This window comes from Crassostrea angulata, chromosome 7 (assembly GCF_025612915.1).
Source record: "Crassostrea angulata isolate pt1a10 chromosome 7, ASM2561291v2, whole genome shotgun sequence".
Classification (NCBI taxonomy): domain Eukaryota; kingdom Metazoa; phylum Mollusca; class Bivalvia; order Ostreida; family Ostreidae; genus Magallana; species Magallana angulata.
Window position 1 is genome coordinate 59,479,771 of NC_069117.1, and position 10,425 is coordinate 59,490,195.

The 10,425-nt window shown below is 31.8% G+C and overlaps 1 protein-coding gene across 1 annotated transcript; it reads right to left on the minus strand.

The window, feature by feature from the left end:
* Window positions 1-258: 258 nt before the first annotated feature.
* LOC128191497 (endoplasmic reticulum chaperone BiP-like) lies at window positions 259-7,467 on the minus strand. The gene is made up of 6 exons (XM_052863596.1): window positions 7,258-7,467; window positions 3,449-3,928; window positions 3,119-3,349; window positions 2,759-2,918; window positions 2,498-2,647; window positions 259-1,619 (listed from the first exon to the last, which is right to left on the minus strand). Exons 1-6 carry the CDS (start codon window positions 7,368-7,370, stop codon window positions 852-854), a joined length of 1,902 nt encoding a protein of 633 aa, XP_052719556.1. The 5' UTR covers window positions 7,371-7,467; the 3' UTR covers window positions 259-851.
* Window positions 7,468-10,425: the final 2,958 nt, after the last annotated feature.

Sequence of the window (10,425 nt, forward strand, 5' to 3'; positions counted from 1 at the left end):
ATCAATATTCGTTGAATACCAATTTTCGTGGATTTCGTTGTTATGTTTATCAATGAAATCAAATGTTCACTGAAGTGCAATTTCTACTAACAATTCGTAGATGGGTGATTGGCCATGAATTTACGTATCCTTGAAACAGTAATTTTCACTTTATCCTTGAAAATTAATGAAACCACAGTACTAGATGACGCCATCACGTATTGATATTTCAGTGTAATATCAATATTGAAATTAACGATTAATTTTTTTTCACACAAAAACCTGTGATTTATTTATTTAGATAGTTTATTAACAACTACAGTGTAATGGTATGAAACAAATAATGAACTAGTTTTCATAATACTCTATACATTGCAAAGCGGGTTCGCGTCACTGTGTCTGTCTCGTCAAAAGCACTACTTTTACAATGCGCGTTTCCTTACAAAACAAAAACAATATTAATAGTTCATTCTACTCCAGATATCTATATAACATTTCAAAGAATTTAAATAGAGAAAATGAATTGATATCATTAACATCATATTCATCTTTTCGTGCATTTTATCAACATTGTTTAATATGGATTATTTGAAAGCGCCGATATTTACACCAAAATTCAGTCAATGTATGAATAGTATGCCCCACACAAAATATACTTGCGCTAAGTCTGCGTGACAGCCAAGGAAGGTTGAACATCGTTCAACTCCCTAAAACCCAAGGAAAACCAAGGAAAATAAAACAAAGAGTTTACATATTGTGTAAAACGTTACAATATAGCAACTTTTTAAAACAAGTTCCAGTAAATAGATATCGCTGTTCAGGTCAAACTTGAAAGGCTTATACTGTGTTAGAAATAAAGACACTTGTCCTTATTACAGTTCTTCCCGGTTTTTGGATTTAGAACCCAAATTCCCTTGCACTATTTTCTCCAATTTGGATCTTCTTTCTTTAATATCGCTAAGACCAGCTGTAGGATTTGATTCAATCCAGTTAATTACGGAATCTACTTCTTCATGGATAACTTTTTTTTCATTTTCACTGAACTGTCCCTTATCTCTTATCATATTTTTGACTGAATACGCAAATCCTTCGAGATCATTTTTAGCATCAACAGTTTCTTTCACTCTTTTGTCATTTTCGGCAAATTTTTCCGCGTATTTTTTCATTTGTTCTATTTCCTCTCGGGATAAACTTTTTATCTTTTTGTTGATTTTGATTTTAATCTTTATACCAGTTTCCTTTTCTTTTGCTGACACAGTCAGTATACTGTTTTCATCAATATTAAAAAATACCTCGACTTTCAGAAAAGCTTGCGAAAGTTTGGGTATGTCAAACACACCAAGTGTTCCAATGAGAAGGTTTTCTTTTGAGGTTGTCCCTTCTCCTTCGTAAATATCTACAGCCATTGATGACTGATCGTCCTCAGCTGTGACAAATGTGTATGATTTTTCACTAGGCAAATGAGCGTGACGAGGAATAAGTTCCTTTAATGTTTTATTGATTGTTTCAAACCATAGGGTGCTTGGATTTACGTCCATGAGAAGGACATCACTGAACTGATCAGCCCCACTCATTACAGCTCCCTGAACGGCTGCCCCGTATGCTGCCGATTCATCTGGACTTATGCCACGCTTTGGTTCCTGCCAAAACGATAACAAAATTCAAAACGTTGCATTTAACGAGGCCGAGTACAGTTCGCATGACTGCGCGCATCTTTTTATGATCATGTTGGTGCAAAGTCATGACTTTCTTTTTTAATTGAGCTTTAGTACAAATTAAACTTTATTAGTTTTAAAATTGTAATTTTATATAAATTTGATAAGGAAAAATGTTGAAATGGGGATAATGTTTTTCAGTATTTAAACTTTGCATAATGCCAAAGACAGCAAAATGGTATGCTCATTTATTTGAGGCGGCGATTGATTTAAAAACAAAGACAATTTATTCACAGAACATATTAAGAGAAACATTTTAGCATCTTAAGAAAAACATGTAGGCATCCTAAAACCTTACTATGTTAAGAACACAATTTTCATAGGCCATTTAAATTTTTTTTTTTTTTTTATATTTTCCCTGTTTTGAACCACGGGGTAATTTTTTCTTTAATTTTATCACCAAATAAATGCAATTTTTACAGTAGTTTTCATATATTTGAAGAAAAAAATCCCCATGACAGAAATTCAAAAAGTATGGGAAAACGTGAACATTTTGCGCCTATTCAACAGATACTTTTAGAATCCCATGGTAAACAGTGTTAACTTTCGAGGAGACCCCCTAGAAATAAGGATTGGTAATAAATAATTTTTTATCTTAAAATAATTGATATAGTAGTAAAACTACGTGCTAGAAATTTCATCAAAATATCTTGGGTATAAATAATAAGACTCGGCCTCGTTAAGAAATAATATATATCAAATAAAAAAGTTATTTTATTTGAAAACAAACATTATCTGATTACGTGTAAGGAATGATTTATGTTTTACGTGTTTTCTACAGGATATGTTAAAAGTATTCTTACCAATCCATTGAAGAAATTCTTGACAAGTTGCTGGATTTTGGGAATGCGGGTTGATCCTCCAACTAATATTATTTCATCGACATTAGATCTCTTCATGTCACCATCTTTTAAAACCTTTTCAATGACTTTATCAATTGATTGGAACAATTTCTATTGAATACAACATGATATCAAAATGTAATGATTGTTAAAGCGCAATACTTTCAAACAAAACGCAAAAATATGTTTGAAATTATATATTCATAAAATTTCAGAACAAACCATGTTAATATCCTCAAATCTGGCTCTCGTGAGCGTGTATACGAAATCTTCAAAATTCACGAGGTTTTCAACTTCTATAAGTGCTTCATTGTTGTATGACAACATTCGTTTGGCTTTCTCTACCTCTCGTCGAAGTTTTTGCATGGAACGGATATATTTACTGAAATCACAATGGATGTAAAAAAAATATTTGAATAGTGAGAATATACATATTATTGAATAGAAGATTAACAATTGTATCGGGCTATTAGTAGTGTTATAGTAAAACGGAGCGAATAAAAAAGTGCTTCATATGGGCAAATGGTTATGATTAGAATTATTATACTTATAATCTAAAAAGGTTTTCACATAGATTCGAACCTTACATCTGTTCCAGTTTTTTCCTTGTGTTTCATAATCAGGAAATTCATGACTTGTTGGGTAAAGATTTCTCCTCCAACGTGGGTGTCTCCGCCGGTGGCTACCACTTCGAATATTCCCTGATCTACATTTAACAGGGAAACATCAAAGGTACTTGCTCCCATATTAATTACCAAAACAGACCTCTCAGTACCTCTATTTAGTAACCCGTAAGCCATTGCAGAGGCGGTTCTATGTTTGAGAAATGAAAATTCGCAGAATTATTTATGAGATATTTTTTAAATACACTTTAAATAATATAATGCTTGCAAAGGGAAAAAGATAACTCACGGCTCGTTTAATATTCGTTTAACATCTAGTCCCGCGATTTTTCCAGCATCTTTTGTGGCTTGACGCTGAGCTTTGTTAAAAGAGGCTGGGACAGTGATAACCGCCTTTGTGACTTTGCGTTTGAGATAACTTTCTGCTAATTCTTTCATTTTCCCTAACACCATTGCTGATATTTCCTCTGGAGCAAACTCCCTAACTTCTTCACCAACTAGAACCTGGATGTATACCTTGTCGTTTTTCCCGGTCACATTATAGGGATAATAGTGTACATCTTTTGTAAAGAAAGGATCGTTCCAATTCCGCCCAATAAATCGTTTGACATCAAAAATGGTATTCGTTGGGTTGGACGTCAGCTGATTTAAGGCAGAATCACCAATAAGTCGGTCGCCGTTGACGTTAAAAGCAACGTAAGATGGAGTAATACGGTTTCCTTGTTCGTTTGGGATGATTTCAACATCTCCATCTTTAAAAATGCCCACACTGAAATACGTTGAAGTAAATATTTACAAATAGTTTGTATGTTAAGGGCCTGATCATTTTGGCCCTTTCTTCTTTCTCCACCAATTCATTGTTTAAACAGTTAATGCTGATTTATTTCATGTAAGAATTTTATGTCTGTTTCACCTACTTGTACAATTCAGGCACGTAGCATCAGGGGGGGCCAGGGGGGCCTGGCCCCCCCTACTTTTTTGAGCATCGAAGATTTTTCTTAAATTTACATACAAAAAATTGAATTAAGATGGAGTTGGCCCCCCCCCCACTTTTAAGGGACCATGTAAAAATTTTGACATGTAAAAAAGATTGACAATAAGTTCACTGAAGTTAAAAGTAACTTTTTCTTTCTCCCCCCCCCCCTCCCGGTTTAGGATTTTCAGGATTTTGGAAAGTAACTTTCTCCTTTTTTTTTTTTTTTTTTTTTTTTTTTTATTGCTTGTCAAGATTTTTTGGATGAGTCTGCCCCCCCCCCCCACTTTCAAAAACGATGCTACGTGCCTGCAATTACTTGCACATTATCAAAATAAGAGAAGGATATAAGCCTCAAATTGTCCAAATTTGCTTTAAGTTTTCTAGTCTCAAACCGTCAGTTCTATCATAGAAACACAATGACCCCGGCCCGCAGGGGGCCTAAAACAATAACACATATGCTCTAATCATGTAATCTGGTAAACAATGCTGCTGCACTGTATGGAGGATCGGAATCCTTTGTCAAATTCAGTCTTTTGATAAAGATCATCAAGTCATCAAAAAAAAAAAAATGAAACCATATACACACTCGGATGCATTTTTTTTCCGGAATTTGGATGAGGTAATATGTCAAAGTTTAATTTTATGAAATTTCTTCAAGGAGGAAAATGTCTTGAAAAATGAGAGATAATTTTAACTTTCAGATAAGTATAGAAAGTGAGTATCGTATAGTGCTGGAGGATGTCTTCATCTACATGCTGATGTTATTTGTGATTGAAAGTGATTTACGATTCTAAAGAATGGATTTGAGATATACAATGTTGGGAAATATTTACTCAACCAAAATAATTTCCTTTTTTTTTAAATTAAGGGTTTAAGTCAAAATTTGTGTTAACATTGAACAAACTTCAACAAATAATAGAACAATCGATATCCATATTTCTTTTTTATATTACGATGGTACACAAACAAGTCGGTAGTCGGGGTACCCGGCGCAGAAATATACTCGGATAGGAGAAAACAAAACTGTTCAGTAAACCTACAGTTCATGTATACGGATCCCTTGCGCCGGGATAAGCGGAAATAGTATATATATATATATATATATATATATATATATATATATATATATATATATATATATATATAATCCAAAATGAGTAAAGTTAATCCACACAAGTAATAAATAATAAAAAATAACAGAAAGCCAATTCAAAACTCTACCGGTTTCATTATAATCTTCAGGAGTTTTTCTGTAGATTATAATGAAACCGGTAGAGTTTTGAATCGGCTTTCTGTTATTTTATATATATATATATATATATATATATATATATATATATATATATATATATATATATATATATATAAATCTCACTTTGGTGACATATTGAAAATTGACGTCGTGGCGGCGAAGCGAATATACATCAAATTAGAAAGAATCTTGAAAACAAATATTTTGGCCAAGCAACTGCTATTACAAACATTATACAAGTGAAGGAGGCCAAAAGTTTTATTCGCCAGGTTTGTTTAACTAGAACAAAAACTGTAAATAATTAGTACTTGTTATATGCAAACTGATATAAACAATAGTAAGAAATGTATAAAATAACAGAAAAAAGTCTTCTCACAGTGATGAATTTGGGTAGAATTTTTTTTTTAAAATGGAGATAGTATGTGAATGCTGGCTTCTAAAATGAAAAAAATGTATACGAAAGGTTGAATAATCATTATCCATGGTTTTCTTCAAAATGGTGTTGTAATTAGTTTGCGGATGTTCTGGGTGACCTAACCTATGCAAGTTTGTCAGCTTACCATGATACTTTTCTGATGTCATGAAGTAGCAAATATCTACATCTGATTGAAATGTGGTGATAACAAACAGTATTCAAAATCAAAGTCTATAGAAAGAAATCAAAACAGGAGCAGAGCAAGCACGGACCTCTGGAAAAATTAGAGGTTGGATCAGGTGCCATAGAGGAGTGACCGGTCACACCCACTGTTTGCTCTTTTTCGACCATAGAGCTTACAAAATAATGACTTCAATAATCTTGTTTTATCAACTTCTTTGTCAGTAGCTTGCCTTGTTTTTGAAATTGATCACACGTAGAGCATGTCCTTGCGTATCAAATCAACCGAGAGACAAACACTCTCATACAGGTGATGAAGGTATATTGCTACATTAGTAAGGAAAGTTGACGATAGAAAAATTGGAGTCAACACGTTCATCTTAATGTTTTGTTGTTGGTAGCTTACCATTCATGTCATCTTCTGGTAATATATCTAAATATGGATCAGATAAATCAGACTCTGTAGTATCTCAAATAAAATTTATCTGTTTTACTTTATGACGTTATAGTTAATTTTCAAGGGTTTATCTATTTTGTTTTCAGGAGAATGAAAGTAAATGTCTCAATGATCTCAATAACGCCCTCGTTTGCATTTCAGTGTCTCTATGCCGCTCCGCGCTATCTGTGTCATTTCTCTTCAGGTGCAAGGCATTATCTGTTTCTTTATTGGCAATTGTTAAATCTAAGTCTTGTTTCAAACTAACCTTTACCACACTAACTAATAAGGAAATACATGTAGTTTTACCAGCCTTTTTTCCATTATTTTTTACAAAGGACAGTTTTTTTCTATCAATAAATATAAAAAGTAGACATATCAAGGTAACTTATCTGATTTTTTTTATTCTAAAAGAATATTATCTTGTATAAAACCGAAAACAAAAAAAAGAATTCTGTATATAAAAAAATACTTCAATTCTAGATATATCAAGCCTGTGTCAGTAGATATCTATATAAAAGTAAGTAGTAGTTCAGCTGAGAGGTCAATTTTAAAAGGTCTATCTGAGTTTGTTGTAAAACAAAAAAGCTTGGTCTGGCAAAAATCCCATTGCAAAGTTGCGTCATTTTGATCTATTCATAAACCGAAAGTAAAGTTTATAATAATCCTTTTCCACAAAAGTTGTTTATAAGAAATAATATCAGAGTTTAAAAGATTTAGGAATATAAGTACTAATATGGTATCTAAATTAAGGATTAAAAGTTCAACTATTTTAACATATTGTAAAATTTGATCATCACGGTCAGTATCATCCTTTCCATCTATATTGGTAACCTTACCACGAATACGTGGTGCCGAGGTCTATCCCTATGATGGGTTCTGATCCATCGTTGGGGTCGGAGGCTGAAGCTTCTAGAGCCAGCAAAAACAGAACGACCAGAGAACCTATCATTGGCGTTGTTCTCCACGTTGTCTTGTTAAGCTAACTAATCTTGTTTCGATTTCTTATATGACTTAAACACTAAAAATACCCTACCATAAAATCTCAAAATCTAAAAACGTATTGTTGTTAAGTGCAATTTTTGAAACACAGCCAAAAATCCACCTGAAGATATCACTTTCACTTTATGTGACTTTTTACATAACATTTACTTCATATCAACTTTAAAAGATCGGAGTTGGACCTAGAAAGCACGAAGCATTTACTTTTAATAATATTCGATGATAATTTGAGAGATTTTTCTTTGTTTTTGCTTTGTTCTGGAACATTGCTCATAAAAAATGTTCTTCACTGGATACAACATCAAGGACAGAACCTGTATACATTCTATTAAAGTGAAGTTAAAGTATGTGAACAGCAGTGATGAAGTATGTTAAGATAACTTTAATTGGCCAGGGAAACTGCCGTTTTTATTTGGCGGAAGCAAATTGCAGTATATCGATATTGAAAATTCATTCAGTCGGCGAACGGTACACAATTCAATTTTTAAAGGACGAGTCAAATTTAGTTCTCGTAAATCAACATTTTGAAAAGTAGTTTTAATAAAATGGATCTTTTTGTTTGTTTGATGGTGTTTTTTTGTTTTTTGGGTTTTTTTTTTTTTTGTTTTTTTGGTAAAAGAATTTATAAAATGATATAGAGTTAGCCCCTTGATGATTAACAAATGAGGCCCATGAGGGATGCAATGTTCTACATATTGATACATTTATAGAAAATATTTCATGTTTTTAAATCAATAAAGATGCAAGTCAGTGTGCTACCTTTATGATGAAGATTGAAACATTTGCAAGCCTACTAATCATATAATTTTCACAAATGAATGTGTAATATGAATTGGATAACTAATATTAAAATCATTTTTGGTGGGTTTTTTTTCTTGCAGCTTGCTATTACTATTTCCAAGCATGTTCAAATCTAATAGCACTTACTAAACAAATAACGACAACTTCAGTTGTTTTATTGAATATTTAAATGACAAAATCAATTGCTCTGTTAAATATTCACAAGACAGGTCTTTAGAAAACCTGTATACCGTTCATTGCAAGATTGTAAACATTTCGCTAAAAATAGCTGATTGATTGAAAAACACCCAAGCTTGCAGGTCTGTAAAACTTCTCTAGACTTAGTCAGACATTGTTTCAGTGGATCCACGGCGACAGCATGCTGGTAAACGGATATCATGCTCCATAACAAAACTACAAAAACAAAAATGAATATTATTTAACGACATGTGGTTCTAAATGTAAACTTATGGAGGTTTACATAGGCATTGCCTGCTACCTAATCCATTTATGTAAATGTATATTCGCACAATAAAATTTGTTCAAATCAATTAAAAATTAAATATAAACTATGAATTACTAGTGGAATTGTTTGTTATGAAATTTTCTACGTTTTATTACAAAAGATGTTTTTTTCGTTTTTCGTTCAATCATTATAACATTAAAACTTGAAATTGTATACCAAAGATTTCAAAAGGTAAAAGTATATTTATGTTATAATCAACAACATATAACTTTTCATTAATGTTTCTTCATTTTTGCCCAACAATGAAAATGTGTATATAATAAAGTCATTTTTTCTGACTTTATATTGAATTCAAAAGCATTCTACGCCATTTTTCCACATTACAATTACATGATTATAAAATTCTTTATAGAACTACAATGTATATAGAACAACAAAAGGATATGTATTATATGCAAACAAATTAGAAAGATGTAAAATTATTAGTAATTCAAAGTTTACCTCGTTTCCTCCGTTGCATTCAGTATAACAATGGAAAATATCGTGAATAAGAAATTAGTTTGTGTATGTATGACTGCACACATTTTTGCATTAAGTCAAGTGATAATAGCTGCTGAATCATTTGTTCGTAAAGATATGGGGTCTGAACTTGATTTAATTAGAATTAATCAAGTACATGGCGCTTTCAGACCACAAGGATTATGTTTTGCAGAGATTATCTAATCAATCACATCATTGATTACATCAGAAATGGGAGTTATGGATTATTTTAGTTGTGACATATTATGGCATAAAGAATCAAATATTCATAATTTTATGATTAATTTTATAAACTTATTAATTTTTGTTATATAATCATCTATTGTCATTTTCCTGATTATTTCAAACCAAATTTGGTTAAATAATAAAGTCACAAAAGCGGCAACATACCTATTTGTTATGTGATGTTTTACTGTAAAAAGATGAAGGGCTCAGGTGGTTCAATTTCGAGCAGATAGAGGTTAATTATTTAATGAATAACGTGGAATAATGCTATACGCAGTAATGGTCTATTTCGAACATTATCAATTATGGATAAATACAGTGTATATATTGAGCTCCGACTTGAATAGTCAAAACGTTATTACAATGACGTCGACTTTCCAAAGATGTATTTTTCCAGCGATGAACATACTTAAAGGTCATATGAAACGACATCCTGACCATATTGAGTTATATACGGGAATGAGTTCATAAGTGCCTATTTAATAAGACTGACATTGTTTTTTGGATATTTTATGCAAAATGTGAGCGCCACAGTCGATCAAAATTACTTAATCGGGAAAAGGAACATTGACTTACGCGGCTTACCTCCCTTGCTTATGATGTCAGTAAGACCCAATCGCCTTATAAAGCTATGTTGTGAATACAAATATCCATGTCATTTTGCAGCATTTTAAAAGAAAAAAAATACTATTTTATATAAAACTTGTATAATTATACAATAATCAACCACGTTAGTATTTTTTCTCTCAAGAAATGAAATCGTGTGCGTTTTTATTTACATGTAATAGCGTGTACACAATTATATTCAGTTTCGAGATTGCAAGGAGAATAAATGATTTTCTTCATAGACCCACATGCAAGTATAATATGATTTTAATATAAGCATATTTATATGTTTTATTTTGATCTTTTTAATGAAATTGACAAATTCAAAAATAAATCTGATCGTTCATGCAATTCATTAAGATTTTTTTTCTAAACAACTTGTAGGCCT

Coding starts and splice junctions, on each gene's coding strand:
- LOC128191497 (XM_052863596.1), bottom strand. CDS start 7,370: ATGATAGGTTCTCTGGTCGTTCTGTTTTTGCTGGCTCTAGAAGCTTCA. Junction 3,929..7,257: donor CTCGGCACCACGTATTCGTG/GTAAGGTTACCA, acceptor AACGTATTTCAG/TGTGGGCATTTTTAAAGATG. Junction 2,648..2,758: donor GATTTGAGGATATTAACATG/GTTTGTTCTGAA, acceptor TGTATTCAATAG/AAATTGTTCCAATCAATTGA.